This window comes from Sphaerodactylus townsendi, linkage group LG06, assembly GCF_021028975.2.
Source record: "Sphaerodactylus townsendi isolate TG3544 linkage group LG06, MPM_Stown_v2.3, whole genome shotgun sequence".
NCBI classification, from domain to species: domain Eukaryota; kingdom Metazoa; phylum Chordata; class Lepidosauria; order Squamata; family Sphaerodactylidae; genus Sphaerodactylus; species Sphaerodactylus townsendi.
Window position 1 is genome coordinate 110,358,537 of NC_059430.1, and position 20,104 is coordinate 110,378,640.

General features: G+C 43.1%; 1 protein-coding gene across 4 annotated transcripts in view; it reads right to left on the reverse strand.

Moving 5' to 3' along the window:
* Positions 1-1,453: 1,453 nt before the first annotated feature.
* LOC125434503 (lethal(3)malignant brain tumor-like protein 3) overlaps positions 1,454-20,104 on the reverse strand; it is a 99,056-nt gene continuing 80,405 nt past the window's right edge. For all 4 annotated transcript variants that reach the window (XM_048499961.1, XM_048499959.1, XM_048499960.1 and 1 more), the window contains 2 exons: positions 13,159-13,221; positions 1,454-7,457 (listed from right to left, as the gene is read on the reverse strand). In XM_048499961.1, the coding sequence (XP_048355918.1) occupies positions 7,329-7,457; positions 13,159-13,221 (192 nt within the window). In that variant the 3' untranslated portion in view covers positions 1,454-7,328. The remainder of the gene's footprint in view (positions 7,458-13,158; positions 13,222-20,104) is intronic.

The window sequence follows — 20,104 nt, forward strand, 5'->3', positions numbered from 1 at the left end:
AGTAATTATCTAGATTCTGGCTAGCTGTTGCTGTTATTGTGTTAAAATTTGCTGTGTGCCTGTATTGTACAAAATTGCTTTGAAATAATTCTTAAACATTGCCATGATGTTATAAAACACCTTGTGACTTTTTAGTCCTCAGCCTGGTGGGTACAAATTTTCTCTTATCATTATCCTTGTGTTTGGTATGCATATGTGGGAATATCACAGCCAGAGTGGTGTAGTGGTTAAGAGCAGGTGGATTCTAATCTGAAGGACCCCCACTCCTCCGCTTATCTGGTGGACCAGATGTGTTTCCGCAGTCCTAAATTCTTGCTGGGTGACCTTGGGCTAGTCACAGTTCTTGGGAACTCTCTCAGCCCCACCTACCTCACAAGGTTTCTATTGTGGGGAGAGGAAGGGAAAGGAGTTTGTAAGCCACCTTGAGTCTCCTCACAGGAGAGAAAGGTGGGGTATAAATCTAAACTCTTCTATGTAAGAGAGCCTCCCTGCCTTTTCTCATGCTTGGAGGGGCAGAATTTGAAAGGCTGGCCACAGATTATGAGAGCCTGATTCGGCATTACCATTGCTTAGAACTAAAGATGAAATGGGTTCCTGGGCTTTTGTTTTTTAAACAGGACCAAGACTTACTGTTGCAGAGGAAGTAAATCCTGCAATCGGCACTCAGAGCAGAACTTTTAGCAGCATGTAACGGGGCAGGGGGAGACCACACAAGAACAGGGATGTTATTAGAATGTCCCTGATAACATCTGTGAAATGTTGGAGAGTATATTTGTGGTGTGCACTCTGATTTGTAATAGCCTCCTTGATTCTAGGCCTTTGCAGACCAGTAATTTCCCATTAGGTAAGAGAAGCCTGCGGTTTTAAGGAAACAGTCTGCTTGAAATCTGGAACGGAGAAGACTTGACTAGAGTTATCAGGACATTTAACAAATGGAAAACACTTAAATGAAGGAAAAGAATAGAACCAGGAAAGAGAGAGGGCTACACAGGGCCAGAATCAGAAATCTAGTACTTTGAAGACCATTCTAGATTTTTTTTCAGATGTTACGATGGCATGTACTTGGGGCCTGCCAGATTTTCAATTGTATTTTAATAGCGCTGTCTTCCTGAATGGTGGCAGGTTGCTCATGTGAGCCTTTGAAACAAACTTCCAGGGTTGGTCATGTTTTGTTTCAGTTCCCGAGGCATGTTGGGAAGTCACAGTCAGTATATATTGCATAGTAGTGCTTACCTGTGACAATGGTTATCCAGTGGCCATGTGTGCTGCTGTCCCACATGGGAACTGAGCATGCACAATCCGCACATGGCACTGTACAGAGACTGCAGTGATTAACATATTTTCCTTAGCAAGAAGTTTGGCTAGGTAGGTAATACTGGAGCAACAAGCTATAGCAGAACACAGGCAACTTCTAGATAGGAGGAGAAGACCCAGAGGAATTTACAGATTCATCTCAAAACAAGCACATCAACACATTTTATTTATATTTTCCGAGTGAAGCATGGGTGACAAATAGCAAACATTTCTAGGTCTTTAAAAAAAAAGGTAGGAAAATAGCAAAATCATCTCAAATGCTGTAAACCGAAGTCCCACAAAGACTTTCTCTGCTTTGCACAAGCCTCGAGTTCATGAAGTAATAAGGACATTTCAAAAATAAACCTGCTCATCACACGATGGACAGAATGTCAGAAAAATGTAAAGCTTTCTCCGGCACAAATCCCTTTTCAGGGCATGGAAGCGGCGAGCAGGAAATCTCACAGCCAAACTAGCTTATCCCTGGGTCAAATATTTTTTTGCTTTGCTTATAAAGAGTATCACTGTCAATGAAATGCTTCTATTAGATTGCAAGGATGATAGCTTCTGATGGCATGATTTTTTTTAAACCCCTAAGATCTTCCACTGAAAGGAAAAGAGTACAGAGGAGGGAAGGGTCTCTCTCAACTGAACAAGGTTAGGAATGCAAAGCAATGCACTTAACAGCAGAATTATTCAGAATGAAGATCACCTCTTTGCTTTGTCGGTTTGTGACAAACGGTCCTTAGACAGCATCACTTATGAAGTGACAGGTCCTCTCGCGTGCATGCATATGGCTTAATAAAAACGGCTGTTCTTTTCGACAGATATTCAGTCTGATGGACACAAATCTCTTGGAATCCAAAACTATCAGCTTTTGTTTTAAAGTGATAAAACACATATGTTGGAGATTTTTTTTTTTAAAAAAAGCATTTTTTCCTTAGTGCCAAGTCATTTTAGCACTCGAGAGGACGTCCATCACGGTCAAAATGGCAGGAAACAAAATGGTGACTAATATGCTTAGATTTGGGGTGGGGTATGATGGCAGTCATCCTAAAACAGTTCATCTCCATCTCTGAAATGTGGCTATAATCTAATGGGGAGTAAGCTTCTCTTTAAGGCCTGGTTCATGCTTACAGGAGGAAGAGGCAGCAGAGTCAAGAAGTGGCAGAACGAACTGCACCAGACTGCAAAGGTGGGTGGGATTCTAGCGAGGAATGTTTCTTTGCCCAAAACCCTCCATGCCAATAGAAAAAAGCACCACAGGGAAAGAAAATACGACTCCAGGGTGATTTTCTGTCTGCAGCAAGTTAATACAGGGGAACATTCCAACATACAGCCCTCCATCTCTGCTTCAGCATTTTACCACTTCATTCTGCTCTCTGTGCAAACCAGGATGAAGTGTCTTGATGTGGGTTTTTAGTTACCCTTCTGAACGGTGCTAAAATGTGGTGAAAGGAAAGGTTTCAAGCCTCGGTGTTGTAGCAAAGGTGTAAATTAATTCAGTTCTGTCTGAATTAGAGAAGGAATAAGAACTACGTTAGTGACCTGTGAAATTCATATCACATATGCACATATATATCAAAAAGAAGTCCTTATGGCATGTCCATTAGTTGGGACTAGAGACTTATTTGGAAAAAAGATGGGAATTAAGAGAACCATATGCACACACTGATATTTAAGTGCTGATTTTAAAATAAATTGAAAAAGCCTCAATGGCACAGGGCGGGGCTGTGGAGAAACCTGCCACGTGGAAGCGCCATATCTGCCATGTGCTCTGCTGCATCAGTTCCCATGGGGAAAACACACAGGGCTGTCCCCATCTAGAACCCACCTTGTCTCCTCGGCTACTTGCCTGAGTTTCCAGATGTGGCAGTTGTTCTTTGAGTTGATGAAGTTTTATACCAAGATTCCGGCTGCTGTTTTCATCAATCTTCAGTTTTTAAAAAACCTTCCCCTTTTAAAGACAGGGTTTTTTAATTTAAGCTTATGGTCATCGCTAGATGAGACACGGGATTGGAGCTCTTTCCTATGATGAAAGGCTAAAGACTGGGACTTTTCAGTTTGGAAAAAAGACAACGGAGGACGGACATGATAGAGATCTATAAAATCATGTGTGGGGCAGAGAGAGTAGATAGAAGGAATGTTTTTCCCTCTCCAAAAACACTAGAATTTGTGAGCGCCCGCTGAAGTTGATGGACAAGTGATTAAAATGTGGAATTCACTGCCAAAGCATGTAGCGATGGGCAGCACCAACATGCAAAGCTTTAAAAAAGGACTAGGTAAATCCATGCAGGATAAGCCCATCAGTGGCTACTAGTTAGGATGACTAACAGGAACCTCCGTGATCAGAGGCAGTAAACATTTAAATGCAATTTGAGGAAGCGACAGCAGAGGGAGCCCTTGGCTTTTGTTGCCCCTCCAGAATGACTAGTTGGCCACTGTACGTGATGGAACGCTGGACAAGATGGACCTCTGGTCTGATCCAGCAAGACTGTTCTGTGAAGCATGATGAGATCTTTCCGACATCTCTTCAGGCTGTGTGAGACTCCAGTTTGGAAACTGACTCCACTGTCACAGCCCCTGGAAGTAAAAAGGAGGGGCAAAAGATGGATGCCCAGCATTTTGCCTTTAAATGGCTGTAGAGAGTGGTGGTGCCAGTGATGATTAGCAAAACTGTATGGGGATGGAAAGGTTAAAAGCTCCTCTCACCTCCCTATATGGCTGCAATTCACACCAGAGACGTGTCAGGCCATGGCCTCCATGAAAGGAAGACAAATTGTGGCAGTGGACTTGGCCTACAGTTGCCTTTTGGTAGGTGAGCCTGTCCTACATAAGTAAGCCATGTAGGGCCCATGTGGTAAACAAAGAAGGATAACTTCCCCATTATCTATGTGTGAATGTGCATGCTGTCATGTCACAGCCAACTAATGGCGACTCCATGGTATTCAAGGCAAGAAACATTTGTAGGTGGTCGGTTATTGCTTGCCTCCTGTGGGCTGAGAGAGTTCTGAGAGAACCGTGACTGAACCAAGGTTGCCCATCAAGCTTCATGTGGAGGAATCTCTGGTTCTCCAATTAGAGTCTGCCACTCTTGACCAAGCTGGCTCTTTCCCCTTTATCTACAGCTTCAAATATCTGTGCCCAGCTTGATATGCAGCTGAGCCAAGGATTCCGAGCTGCCGCCTTCTTGCATCACAGCGACTTTACACAGGACTGCTTCAGCATGGCAAACACGGGAGAATATTCATTTTTCCTAGTCATACCATATGTGCACTTGTGTATAACTCGGCTGTGGAAGCTGTCCTGGGAATGTACGAAACTCAAACAAACCTCCGTTCACAATAGCTCTTTGGAAGCCACCTGCTTTGTACAGAGGAATCCTGCTAGTGTATGAACATGCTACTAGTGGTTGCCCTTTGCAAATATGCAGAGTTTTTTGTTAAACCAACTTTAATTCCAAGGGAATGTGACAACCATGTCCCCTTGTCTACCAGAAGCACATGAAGAGAAAAGTATGCTGAATATGCCCTTGGGCAATTATCCTCTCTTACCTCATGAGAAATGGATGTTTAAAAATACGTATCTGACCCACATAACTAGATGCTGTCTACATAAGCATCCCATTGTCAGTGGCCGCTGTCTATTACTGAGATTCTCTCGGCTGGCCTCAAATCAGGAATGGCACTTCTGTGTGGAAGACTTAAACTCCTTAACTTCTTACACAAAAATAGAAGGCTACAAGATGCATCGGTTCTGCAGACCTAGTTAATACTATTCAGATTCAGCAGCCTGGATTGCACACCGATTTAAGAGTTTTGTGTCATCTTGACTTATGGGGACTTTTATAGCGATTGGGGGCGGGAAGGCAAGGGATGTGAAAGGGATCTAGCCACAAGCCACCCTTCACCAGTGAACGTCACACAATTGCCTATAAGATTTAGACATTAAAACAGGCAATTATTTAAAAGATGCTGCCACCACTCACCGAAACAAAAAGAAATTGTGTGCTGTGCGTTAACCCACACTTCTCCTGCCAGCGATGGAGGAAACAGAGGATGGAGCAGCTGCTAGAAAAATCCTTTCACTCTCTCAATTTTATCTATTAGATTCTTATCCCTAACATCTGTCCTTCTGGGAGCTTAGGAGAAGTCATGGTCCTCCTCTCCTCCATTTTTATCCTCACAAAAATCCTGAAAAAAGGTAAGATTGAGTGTGCAACTGTCCCACAGTCTCCCAGTAAACTTTGTGGCTAACTCACATCTGCCCAGTCCTAGTCCAGTGCTTTAAAGTAGACTGGCTTTACGCAATCAACCCTTCAAATGAATCAGAGAGTTTAGTTTGATTCGTAGGGCTGGAGAAGATATTACTAGCTCAAGAAACCAGCAGGAATATGTTTGAGAGGTCACCTTGATTTGCATGCAGCTATTACATAGTCGAGTTCAGAAGTTTCTCTGCATCTGAAGCAGCAAATAAATGCCTGCATCTGCTTTCTAAGTAACACTATGGTTTTCTTTGGAGATACACAACTGCTTGCCTCTGGTCTAGGGTAGGCTCCTAAGTACAAGTCAGCACAACAATTACAATCTTTGCCATTAGCTGTTGCAGGAAGACACCTATGTATCAAACTGACTTATTTTTGTTTCCCTTCTCTACAAGCTCTTTGTCAGATGACTGCTTCGATTTCTTTTGGCAGAAGCCTTGTCCTGGACCCCCCTCTCCTATCCAGTCAAAAAATCTTGTTTGTTTCAGCAAACAATAGAACACCACCACCCCCATTCTTGCAAGAAAGACTGCAATCCAGGATTCATGAATAGTAAAACAGGCAAATAAAGACTGAGAAGACTATAGGCCCATTCAGGACCCAAACCTTCCATTCTCTTTCGGCAAAAGGCACGGAGCCTTCTGTGTATCTACCCCACAGAATAATGGAGCTGTGGGGCATCCTTAGTTTAATAGACTTGAGTTAGCCTGCATGCAAGCCTTACTAAAAAGAACAGAAAAGAAGCAGGGCAGCCTAGTTGAACAGACTGCAAGTTTAGCAGAGGAGAGATGCAGACTGCATATAATATTATATGAAGATGCATATAAAACCTGTAAAGCTTTTAAAGCCATTAGATCTTTTCCCAGGTAAGATTTTTTGTCAGCAAAGGAGAGGGGCACAAGAGGGAGGGGGCAGGGAGAGAATGTGTGCTGAATGCATCAACCACAGGGGCATTTTTAAAACACCCCGCCCCCACTTTTCTTAGGGCTCCCCATTAAATTTCATACAGTTAATTCAAAAGAACCCTGAACTCAAATGATGTGCCTGCCTTCTGAGCCCTCTCATGTGACCTTTATTAACTATGCACTTAAACAACGCAACACAATATGATAAACTGCACAATCACCATACATGGAGGTGGACTTCGTGGATCCCCATTCCTCCCCCAGCACACACTGCTGGATGTTTAAAAAATAATTAAATGCTGGTATTTGGATAGCTTAAAAAGAAGGATTTCAAACCAGCCTGGAAAGAACAGAGATGCCTAAATTGCCCAGGATTAGGAACCAAACAACACTGCTTGCGAAGACTATCCCTGTTCCTCGTTCTGCTAAAAAAAATCCTCACTCTCAATGCTCTGTGCAGACAGAAGACATCAAAGACTCTGGAGACAGATTGCACTCCCTTTTTAGGCACTGTCAACGGGAAAGTCAGTTTGCTTGATCGAGATTGGCTCCCCATCAGTAGCAACACTTGGGATTCCTCTTATAACTGGAGGCGTCTTCAAGATCTTCACAAAAGATCAATATAACCATATCCAAAATTCAATTAGAAAAAAAATTAATAATCTCTTCCTAGAAGGGAAGCCACTGCATTCATTCCAAGTGGCAGAAGGGATTCCTCTTCTTCTTCGGGATCCTTTCAGCAGATTCCACCCAAGTCAGTCTGAAACAGAATTAAGGTCACGCTGCCTTTCCCAGGTCCCAGCCTATTCAGATCTGGTTGTGAGGGCCACAGCCTGCAAGAACTTCTGACCTTGTGCCCCAGTCTGTCAAGCTTCTTCTGCCGTCTTGAACATCAGGATGGCATTGTATATTTTCAGTGCGGGCCCCAGCTTGATGCTCAGGATCTTAACAATGTCTGACTGGTTGAGGAGAAGGAAGGCTTCACCGTCAATTTGCTGGAGAGTGAGAAAAAGGAAATGAAGTCATTGGGATGGACGATAAACAGCTTGTGTGACCTTGTGAACAGAAGGGCAGAAGTGCTCAAGGCTGAGAACCGGCACCACCACCAGCTATATCTCCCACCACACCATTTCTCTTCCAATGGTGACCATATGGGACTGCTCTGTGCCAAGTGAGCTCGCTGGTCTATCTAAGCTCAGTACTGTTTACCAACTGCAGGTGGCTCTCCAAGGCTTCAGGCTAATATGGGTCTTTTTTTAACACCTGCTGCCTGAGAACTGCCAAGCCTGGGACTGAACCAGTGACATTTTTGCATGCAACGGTGGTGGCTCTACCATGATACCACGACCCTTGCTTAATACACAGCAGTTGTTTTGTGAGTGGCCTTCTTCTGTAAAAGAATGAATAATAAATGGCTGTGATTAGTGGATCGGAATGTTTTGAAATGAAATACAATCTTGTGCCTTTTACTGTTACTGTTTACTGTTCACTGTTACGATCAGAAGTTTTGATGGAATGGTGGGGTGTGTGTGTGAATAGACTATTGCAAATTACAGTGTTAAAAGATAACTCTAAAGGCACAATCCAGAGTTGTGGGGGGGGAAAGCTTTGGGGAGTAGCGTGGTCTTGTGCTGACACATATGCCCACTCCGCTGGTGTAAAGGGCACCCCCGCTGGTGCAGGGAGAAAATGTGCTGGCTTACAGCTGGGGTGGGGGACAGGCTGGGGCGTTTGCAGGAGTGGAGCCAACTATAGTTGTCTTCCACCTGAGCTTTCGCCCTGCAAGTGCAGCAGCTGGGGTCACAGATTTATACCACCTGAAAGTCCATTTAGCCTGATGGAGAGTTTCAGGTGGCCAGAGAGGTTTTTTGTTTTTCTCTGCCTCTCTGCGTTGCCTGAAAACCTCTGAAGGAGGCAGGGCCACAGCATGGCAGTGGCACTGTCCCCGGCTGCCTGGGCTTTGGATCGGGCTGCCTGGTACTCATGTATGGGGAGAAATTAATATTGTTGTATCTGTACTATTTTCCCCTACTGAAATTTAAAATTTGATATTATTATTTAATCAGGAGTTTTTAGGAATATCTTTGAGGTTTGGATTATTGGTCTTGACCTGCTCCTCCTTTCTGCGATTTCTTATTATGCATAGTTTTAACCTCTCTTCTCCTTTTTTTATGGTTATAGTCATGCCATATTGCAGTGGTGGCAAACCTATGGCACTCCAGATGTTCATGAACTACAATTACCATCAGCCCCTGCCAGCATGGCCAGTTGGCCATTCTGGCAGGGGCTGATGGTAATTGTAGTCCATGAACATCTGGAGTGCCATAGGTTCGCCACCATGGCCATATTGGATGTTTTGAGTGATTTATAGAACTTGAATAAAAACATTTTTTTTAAAAAAAGCTCTGGTTTGAGTTCAGTAAGAAAGGAACAGAACTCCAAGCAGTCCAGGTTTTTAAGTGGGCAGAGAACCCCCGAAAAGAGACACCCGCATGCCCCACCCACCCTTTTCACAGCCTTGGCGCTGAAACAACAAGAAGGGGGAGGTGTTGAGGTGGCTGGGAAAGGGACAGTAGTTTTCCCAGCCAGAGTAAGAAGTGCATGTGTGCTGGCAACTTCTTCCTCCTTTGCAAGAAAGAGGAGAGTAGATGCCACTGACAAATCACTTTAAAGAGTATTAACGAAATGAATTCTGTAGCACGTGGATTTGGAGAGCTCCTTTTAATGGCTTGGAGAGTGGCTGGTCATTCCCAAGTGACATTTTTGCCCGCCCTTGCTTTATGGGGCAGGAATACTGAGAAAGTCACAGGTCTTAATTGAAGGGGACTAATGAGGATGACAGACGATGTGCGAACTTATAAAATATGATGATAAAAATAATCGGTTATTAGAACTCATGTCCAGGGTACTCCAAAATACAGCACAGTCCATTGCTATTGAACTATTTAAGGTCAAGTGCTTAATGCCCTAAAATGACAGCTTGTGCAAATGCATTTAATAGGCATTAAAAAAGTTGAACAAATTAATGAATAGCTAGCATTTCAAAGGTGAACTCTATGTATTAGCTAAGTAGGGCGCCCATTTAAGTAGGTGGTACAACTATGCGTAAAAGGCTTTGACCTCAAAGTCAGAAGCTCTATATTCCTTGAAGGGTCCATGGTGTTCTTTAGTAAGTCACAACCTTCCTATTCCTCATTCTCTGAAACTGCAGACTGTTTCACACATGCAGGAGAAAGAGGCAGCAAAATCCTGAGGTGGTAGAATGGACAGTACCACTTCAGACTGAACAGGCTGGAAAGTGTTCTGCATTAAAAAAACCCAAACTTTCACATAAACAGAAAATGAGCTCAATGGTGAAAAAAGGGCCTCCTCCTAATTCTGGTTTTCTCTTTGCAAGGATCCCCCTCCCCGGCAAAAAAACATAGCAAGGCATTCCAAAACAATCCTCCACTGCAGGTCCAGATGATACAGCTCAATCTACCAAATTAGCCTTTTACTATCCCATTCTAACTGCATGCATGAGCCAGGTCTAAGGAAAGGTCACAGGGGAGAGCCTGCAAAGGGAATGATGCTAGCAAAATGTGTGGGATGATGAAATACTTCATATGCTCCAAAACAAAAAGGGAGCAAGGAAACTGCTGACCAAACACTGCACATGGTCCATGTAATTTATTAGGACCAGTCAAAATAATACAAATCAGTGTGCAAGTTTTCAAGGTTTCCAAAACCCGCACAGTTTTGCAACGTTTTGGTGGGTCTTAATTAAAGGGATCATAAGAACATAAGAACAAGCCAGCTGGATCAGACCAGAGTCCATCTAGTCCAGCTCTCTGCTACTCGCAGTGGCCCACCAGGTGCCTTTGGGAGCTCACATGCAGGATGTGAAAGCAACAGCCTTCTGTGGCTGTTGCTCCCCATCACCTGGTCTGTTAAGGCATTTGCAATCTCAGTACACTGTGGTTTGGTTTTGGATTTTGAACCAGAATTACTGCAAATAACTTCCAGATACTATCGGGTCACTAAGAGATGACAGTGCAGAAACCATTTGGATTCTCACATGCAGCCTTTTGCACCTTTCTAGCCAATGAACTACCAAGCCATTTAGTTGCACAGACCTTGGCTGAATGTGGTCCTAAGATGCCAGCCTCATTTCTGGGCTATGGCTCACCCGTAGCTTTGTTCAATCTACTTGGCTTTTTAAAAACAAAAAACAAAAAACCCTGTACTTTGCACAAATGTATTCTCTTTTCAACTATGGCCATTTAGTAAATAAGCTGAAAATGAAAATTAAAGCACAACCACCCACTCTCTCCTCACTAGCTATCATTACTTACCTAAATACAGTACATTTGGGCAGCTCAATTGCTGCTAATGGACTGTTATAGCAGAGTTCAGCAATTCTGTCACCCAGTGCCTTTTCCCAGCCAGAATCTAGCAAAGAGGATCTTAACATTGGCTTAATTTCAGCCTAGTCTAGCTTGGATGAGAAAAGTATCCACCTCATGCCAAGTGGGGAATCTAGTGCCCAGCAGCCTTTATATGAAATCTTTGAGGGATAAATGCAAGAACCACTGTGAGAAATCACACAAAGGCCTTAAGATACAATGGCAGTGAAATTTACTTAAGAGCCAGTGTGGTGTGGTTAGAGTGTTGGACTAGGGTTGGGGGATCTAGGTTCGAATTTCCACTCTGCCATGGAGGTTTGCTGGGTGAACTTAGGTCAGTCATACACATTCAGCCTAGCAGAATGAAGAAGAGGAGAAGTAATCTTTTAGTGCTGCCTCAAATATCAGAACTGGAGTATAGGAGAGACATTTCCTAAGATAATTTGGTGTTGTTCTTCTTCCTTTCTAACAGAAGCCTAGAAATGTGAAAATTAGATTTTTAGCATCTCATGAAGGAGCCAGTGGGTCAGAAGTGCAACTAATATCTGCCACGCAGAATTAAAGTTATTACTATAGGTTTATAGGAACTGAAGCTGCCAAAGAGAATTAAATTGCAGTTGGCCACTGGTGTTAACTGGCAGTGTAAGAGCAGCCTTTTGCTCTTGTAGGCCGATGATGTGTGTTACCTACCTACAGTAATAATGGCTGTTAGTATGAAGCGTTTGGCCAGCCTGGTTGAGTACATCTACCATTCCATCTGGCCTCCCTTGGGCACGAGGGTGGGGGAGGGGAGAGTAGTCTGATGCCATTGAATTTTTTTATGGTTCTGGTTCTATTGTGAATACGGTTTTTATTATGGTTTAAAATATGTTTTAAAATTGTTGTTCACCGCCCTGAGCCCTTAGGGGGAGGGCGGTATACAAAACTAACAACAACAACAACAACAACAACAACAACAACAACAACAACAACAACAACAACAACAACAACAACAACAACAACAACAACAACAACAGTGGAAACACCAGGGTAGCATCCTGATTCGCACTAAGAAATGCTGCAAGGCGCAAGAAATGGTCTCCCCCAAGAGACTGCTGCATTAGCAAGATTTAAAAAGTTGTGAAGTGGTCTTATGCGTAACAGTGGTTTTAGCTGTTGATAAAACACTAGAAGGAACCAGGAAAAGATGGGCAAGCAAGATGAAACCACAAATCCCAAGACAAATGGGGGTTCACTCTCTAAAAGTTCACTGGGATCAGAGGGGAGCTCCAGCCATCTTAGATCATGCTTTGTCTGAAAAAGAAACTGCTGACCAGATGGCCTTGGCTACCAATTGAAGGCATGGCGATTTGGTTACCTTACGTAGGCTTTAAAGCTTTTAATTATTCTAATGGTAAGTAAATTGATCCAGTTGAATCAAACAGTGGCTCATATGGTTCTGTTTTGGCACCCGATATATTGATAAATGTAGCTAAAGTAATAAATGTCACTGATTTGGCTGAATAAGCTGTGGATGCTTTGATTTGTTTTTTTTTGTTTTTTTTACAGAAAAGAGTGGAAGTGTACAAAAATATTTGAGAGATGTCCAAATGGTGGATTCTGGCATGTTACACATGGGTACAGGAAGGAACTGCCCTGGGAGAGGTAAGTGAACTACTGATAGCAGTGAAGACGAATTCCAGTATCAGGAAGGTGAGCAGAGAAAGTCTTCTGTAAGGGAAAGTGATTTTTCCAATGAAAGTGAGACATTGTAAGTGAATAATATCTCAGCCTTATAGGATTGCGGGTGAGGTTAAAAAGGAAAGTAAATGATGTAAGGTGCACTGGGTTCCCACGGGGGAGAAAGGTGGAGTGTATAATGGAGTAAATAAATAATACAACTGAAGGTGGGAGGGAGAAGAGATAACAGAAAGACTGGTTGCTGAGCAGGAAGGAGAGAAAGAGAAGGAAAAGAAGGAAAGCGAAGATATGACAGTGGTTGGCAACAGGAGAGAAAGAGGAAATAGTATGGGGAAGGGAATACGGGGGATAAAGTGACCACTCAAGTCTTTGTAGCTTCTCTACTTGTCCTATATAACTCCTTCTCTATCCCAAGTTCTACAAAAGCGAATTGTATTACACAGAAGAACAAAAACAACAAGCATTCATAATCTGTATAATAAATGCTGCATTTTTGCTTTTCTGGGAAGAGAATTTGCTTTATCTGGTGCATAGATTTTACATACAGTTCTAGAGGACATCCTGTCTGCCTTTCAGAAATCACGGTATGCTTTGATGTACTATTTAAATTATACAGACACGACTTGCTTACCTCTTGTCGGAATAATGTAGCCTGGTCCTTGCAACCTGGTAAACGCTGGACAAAGCAAGCCACCTAAACAAGTGTTACAAACAAAAGGCAGAGAGATTAAACAACCAAGAACCTGTCAACAAAAGTACTCTTTAAAAGTTAAACCTTTTCTCCTGCTACACGAATAAATTTTTATTCATTTGAACAAAACATGGTAACCATTAAATTATTATTAGTTCTTGAATCCAAATCATTATTTTTTTCCTTTTTGCTGTTAAGTCACAGCTGACATATGGTAACCTGTAGGGCAGTGGTGGCGAACCTATGGCACGTGTGCCAGAGGTGGCACTCAGAGCTCTCCCCCCAATCTAGGCTGGCCTGGGCCGCTGGGCTCGATTATTAGCATTAAACCTAAGACTAAGTTTTGGGGAAGCAGTATAGGTAACTCTGTTAAGCGCTGTTAAAAGCGCTGATTTTCATGCGAAGAACTAAAGCGCGATCCTTTACCTGGGAGTAAGCTCAGTTGCTGGCAATGGGGCTTGCTTCTGAGTAAACCCTCCTAGGGTCGTGATTCACCAGTTGGAAGAATTCCATGGTTGCTTCAAAGAAAAGCCACCGACTACCACCAAGCTTACTCCTGAGTAACACACGCCTCAGAGCCAACCGTTTTTTCTAAACTAAAACCTCAGTATTCAGGTTAAATTGCTGTGTTGGTACTTTGCGATAAATAAGTGGGTTTTGGGTTGCAATTTGGGCACTCGGTCACAAAAAGGTTCGCCATCACTGCTGTAGGGTTTCATGACCTGGGTTTTCCCTGGTGGTCTCCCATCCAAATACTAGCCAGGGTCAACCCTGTCTAGCTTATGAGGTCAGGATCAAATCATGATATACACTTCTGAACATGAAGGCAAAGCAATACATGAAGGCAAAACAATAATTGGCAACTAACAAATTGTAATAAAGTTATATCGCTTCTCGGCCTTTTGGCTAAGATCACGTGTACCGTGTAATTAAGTTATCACAATTTGTTCATCAGGTTCTCTGAATTCCCAGGTTTCATTTTAAAAAGCAAATCTCTAGTCCTTCTGGTTGCAGACATACAACCTTCCTCTTATATCTCCACAATGAAATGGGCTGCAGGCTGCACCGTAAAAATAAATGTTGGGAATTTAAAGAACCTGACAGAGAGGTTCTTATAACATTATATTGTCTGTCAATTGTGGACTGAAAAGACAAAAGCCCCCTACAGGGAGAGTGAGTCAGAATAACTCTAGGGAAACACATCACTTGGAAGCCCCACTGCTGCTGTCTGGTATTGGCAGCTGCAGCAACAACAGATAAACTACACCATCCCCAGTATGAAAACTATCAGGAAGAAGTTAATGTTCTGCTATCTAAGGTCATAATAAGAAACAGGTTGGGGAAAAGCACAAATTCCTCTGCAACTCTTCGCTTTAATGTCTCCAGAAAGAGAAGGTACGATCTGATCAAGCAACTCAGTAATCTGGTACTCCCTAAAGGGAACAATTCTGGTTTACAAACATTCTCTTGACTTTGTATAGATGTGACATTCTTGTTGTCAGTATCAAAGCACAAATCATTACAAGCGACACTGCCAGAAACAATTTCCTCCTTTTAAAACTCTTGGTTATCTAACGTCTTGCTCCAAGCTTTGTAAGAAATACATTCTGCCCATTCTCAATGCAGCCAATTTAAATTCCTCTCTCAGCGTTTCTTGGACAACAGCTACCAGATTTATTTTCTTTATCCTTTACATTACTGTTATACAAGAGTCAAAATCTCCCAAGAAGTGGTTCTCATCCTGAGTCCTGCAATTCACATCAATCCATTCTTATTAATAATATGGGGACTGATTAAAGATATCAAAAATGGCCCAAATTCTCCTTGTACGATTGACCCTGGTAACACGGGGACATGGAGATATGGAATGGGGAAGAAACGGAAAAGTTCCTGTGTGGCTAAGAGCAGTGGCAAGACAGATTAAAACACACAGAGCTAAAAGTAACTTTTGAAAAGCTTATCATAAATTCCTAATTTAAATACCGAACGTTCCATTAAAAATCTAGGTCTAGACTGGAGGGCGAGTAACAATAATTCGGGCATTTAAAATATATATATCCCACATCAGTGCAGATGCTGTCGGTAACATGGGGGAGGGGCGGGGAGGGGGAATCTCTAAATCCATCCAGAAAAGTGCTGAAATACTATTCATTAGTCATCACAATGAGTTTTCCTAATGGCACAAATCAAAGTAGGATTTGGGAAGCTTTGACATTTTGCAGCAATCCTTGATAAGAGCTTTGGACAGGCTTCCCACCCTTGTGTTAATATTTCCCAGAGGATTAGCGATTGGGAGTTAAGACTGTCATACGTTAATACATTTTGTGATACAAACTCAGCGCCTTTTCAAGTCACATTTGGGAAGCATGCTAAGAAGCTTCTGAGAAATGAAAAGAAAAATCAGAACTCAAATGTCAATTCTCACTAGGGGGAAAAGATTATTGGGAGCCAGCCTCAGCTAGAGGTCTTGAGTGGCTAACAGATCATTTTACGTTCTTCCCAGCAAATGGTGATGTTGCTAAAGCAAGCTGTGAAAATTAAAGACAGCCTCCTTGATTTTGCTGGAGTACCACTCAAATATTGTTAGAGCTCCTCTTTTCTAAACTCCAGCTCTAGGCATTTATGAGCACTTCATTGCGCCAACTCAAGTTCCACAAGCAACTGAGTTCCGCCCATGTTACATCCTCCTCTAAAGCAGATGGTGAAACTTTATATTTTCCAATTCTGCTTCTTCCTCGGGACATTTGCAAGTGGCCACAAGGTGAGAGTTTCTACAGAGGCACCCATTTTACTGACTGTACTGCAAAGAACACTTTCCTGGGAGTCAGCCCTAACTGATAAAATGGGATTTACTGCTGAATGTACTCAATTAGGCTTGCTTCCGCAGACAATGCCATTATGGTCTTAGTAATGAATTTCCTTGGCTCTCCATGTTGCATGATCTCTTCTCTGCTCATAAAGCACTTCAGGAGAATCTGTGCATCAGGTTAGGATATGGATAATTCATCACACCTTTTACTTAGTTCAGCCATTTGTTTTATTTTGTATTTCATTTGAGGGACTCGTGTTATCTCATTTTAATTACAGCTATTTTATTGTTGGGAGAGAAAATAGCAAGGAGTAGCCTGGTCTCATCAGATCTCAGAAGCTAAGTGAGGATCAGTATTAGGAAAGGCCAAGGAACGATCTGCAGAGGAAGGCACTGATAAAACCACCTCTGCTTCTCGCTAGCCTTGAAAACCCTTTGCTGAGGTTACCACCAGTCATTTGCAACTTGACAGCACATATGGACTATTTTATTGTTATCTGAACTTTGATTTTTGATATCAATTGATTAACTGAGGCCGTTTCCGCACGGGCGTTTAATGGCGGCCTGGGGACGGCAAAAATGCCGTCCCCAGGCCGCCATTCGCACAGGGTGCAGCTGCGCCGCCCGAAGCTGGCGTTTCCACAGTGCGCTTGGAAGCGCACTTGTTGTGGAAACGCCAGCTGGAAGCCGCTGCCATGCGAACGACTGGCTGACTCAGGCTTCCCCACTCCCACTCCTGCAATTACCTTGTCCCCAGCCCTCCGGTAGCGTCGCGAGGCCTGAGCCTGCCAGTGACGCTGGAGCAGTTCGCGCGCCAGGGCAGTGATGTCTCCAGGCCTCGGCCCGATGTCACCGGAGGGCTGAGCTGTACCGAGATTGGCGAGGCGTGGCCTTAGCTCTTTTCTGGGACCGCTCATGTGAACGGGTCCCCAGCGATGCGTCGAGGTCAGCGAAGCAGCTGCCCGACCCAGTCGCTTCCGCCTCCATGCGAAAACGACCTTAGTGTTAGCAGCCTTGAAAGATATGGGAATGGAAAGGGGAGTGAAAAATATATTTTTAGAAAAGCTGTATTGTATTCAGTTTCTTCCCCATCATCTAAATATCCTAGATAATTTAGGTAGTCAGGGCAGCAGCACAGGAAAACTAGGATGAATTCCTTGCTCTGCCATGCTGCAGAAAACTGAATGAATGCAGCTCATCTGACCTTCCACCATCTGAATAAAAGGGAAATGAGCTGAACTCTAACAGACAAAGGACTATGACAAATTCTTGTACCGAACTCAATGGGACTCTCATCTGAGTAAACACATGTAGCTCAGACTGTATGCCTGAGACTTCCTCAGAAATTATATAATGCAGATTTTTCCAAGTAAAAGGTGCTACTAGCCTTTGGGAAAAGTAGATGTGCCATGTACTTAAAGGAACCACTTTTGGACCTAGTATAATTGGTTAGAAAGTTCTATGCAAGAAGGGTTTTCCTAAGATGCTCAAGAACAGTTCATGGGAGAGAGAAAAGAATGCATGCTCATGGATTTGTAGAGCAATCCTAAACAGAGTTAAATCTTTTTAAGCCCACTTTCTTCAACAGACCAAGAAGATGTTTACAGCTGCAGTGTTAGTTTATTTTGGCCTGCAAAATAATGAAGTCCTAAAAAATAAAAAAAAAATTAATTGGATGAAAGAAGTATTGTGGTTAGGGAGATCACCATGAGCAACCTTCAGTCCTGTTATTCAAAGAACGTGTCGCCAATTCTACACTGCCAAATTCTTGCCACATGCTCAAGAAAGAACAAATTTTGCAAATCTGTATTTCCGTATCAACATACGCAACTGTGGTGCCATATTTCTTTCACATAGTAACATGCTACCTCTCCAGAGACATTGGCCCATTATGCATGGAACTCTTCCCTGGGGGTCATCACCGCACAGTGGGCTTATAGTGGGATCTCCTCACATTTCTCTGTTTACACACAAGGAGGCAGGCCACTGCCTGCAGTGCAGCTGAATGCTGAACTCTCCAGGTCTCTGCTTTTGCTGGTTCTCTTAACTCCACTCATCAACTCACACTTAAAGGGACAGATCTCATCACACCCAATAGTCTTAGGATTGCTGGCTTTGTTAATGCCCTTTAAATCACAGTTATATCGACAGTGTTGTTCTTAGAGTTACAGCGATATTGTGGCCCCTTTCCAAAAATAAACCCCTCTCCCCATGAAAGAGGCAAAGTAACTTCCTGGACCACATGCTGCTGAAGAAGGGGACCATGTCCTGGAGCTGATATTCTCTCCCCCTCCCCTTCCCTCCACACATGCACAGACACATACTTTCTGCCTCTGCTGCTGCCACAGGAAGACAGAGAGACTTGTCATTTTAATATTCTGGTGGCTGTGATTTAGAGGGAGTTTATAGGGAAAGGGACTCTTTCTTGCTGAGGTTCATCGTCTACACATGCTGTCACCGCCACTATTTGTTCCTTGGAAAGGTGGCAACAAGATTATATGGTTTGGTAGTATTGAGCCCAGCTAGTCACACAACAAATACTCTAAGGATCATTCCGCACATGCAGAATAATGCACTTTCAAACTGCTTGTAGTGCTCTTTGAAGCTGTGCGGAATAGCAAAATCCACTTGCAAACAGTTGTGAAAGTGGTTTGAAAACATATTATTTTGCGTGTGCGGAAGGGGCCTAAGAGTCACCACATTTGCTATCCAGATAACAACAGCTTGGGAGAGAATGTGAAGATTCCTGAGTCCGAATTGCTCAGTGATCTCCTTACTTTAGTGTAATGTTTTATAGTGCCATCCTAACCAGAGTTGCACTCTTCTAAGCCCACTGACTTCAATGGACTAAGAAAGCGGAACTCTATTTAGGATGATATTATTAATGTCTTATATTCTATTGGTAACTGGGGGGGTTCAAGTCTTTATAGGTTGACTAATATAAACTAAACTATGGTTTTTAAAAACATAAGCAACAATGTTATTGACAGGTGCTTGGAGGCAGTAACGGGCTGGATGAGGGCCGATAAATTGAGGCTGAATCCACGCAAGATGAAGGCGCTCTGTATCAGTAACCCCTAACCTTATATTGCCCTGGAAGGGACAGGAGTGAAATCTAGGGTGCTCCCAAGACACTTGAAGCTCAGGTGGAGGCAGTGGCCAGGAGTACCTACTTCCAGCTCTGGCACGTTTGCCAGCTATGGCCGCTTCTGGACAGAGACAATCTGGCTACAGTAATCCACATGCTGGCAACTTCCAGATTGGACTACAGTAATGTGCTTTATGTGGGGCTACCCTTGAAGATGGTCCAGAAGCTGCAGCTAGTGCAGAACATGGCAGCAAGACCACTAACGGGTACTGCTGGCCGGGCACACATAATGCCGGACTTAGAAGACCTGCACTGGCTGCCAATTTGCAACCGAGCCCAATTCAAGGTGTTATCTTTGATTTATAAAGCCCTAAACAGCTTGGGTCTCAAATATCTAAAGGAATGCTTTCTCCCATATTGACATGTCCATGCCATAAGGTGAAGCAGATGAAGACCTTCTGGTGGTACCACCACCTTCCATGGTAAAATAAGTGCAGACCTGAAATAGGACTTTGTCAGTGATGTTCCTGAGATTGTGGAACAATCTCTTGAGGCACACTTAGTATATGCACTTAGTAAATTGGTAAAGACACATTTATTTTCCCTGGCCTTTGGCTGAAGAGATAATCCCTTCTGGTAATACCATGAATTTTTAAACAGGTTTTAAAAAAATTTAATAGGGTTTATGATTTGTAAACAGTTTGTATTGTACAGGTTGTAATTGGTTTTAGGTTGTATTGGATTGTATGACTTTTAGGAGTCATGTTGTAGCTTGCCCTGACACCTTCAGGTATAAGGCGGAACACACACACACACACACACACACACACACACACACACACACACACACACACACACACACACACACACACACACACACACACACACTATATAAGTTAGTAAGTAAGTAAGTAAGTAAGTAAGTAAGTAAGTAGGTAAGTAAGTAAGTAAGTACGTAAGTTCCTTTATCCCTCCCCTGCACCTTTTCT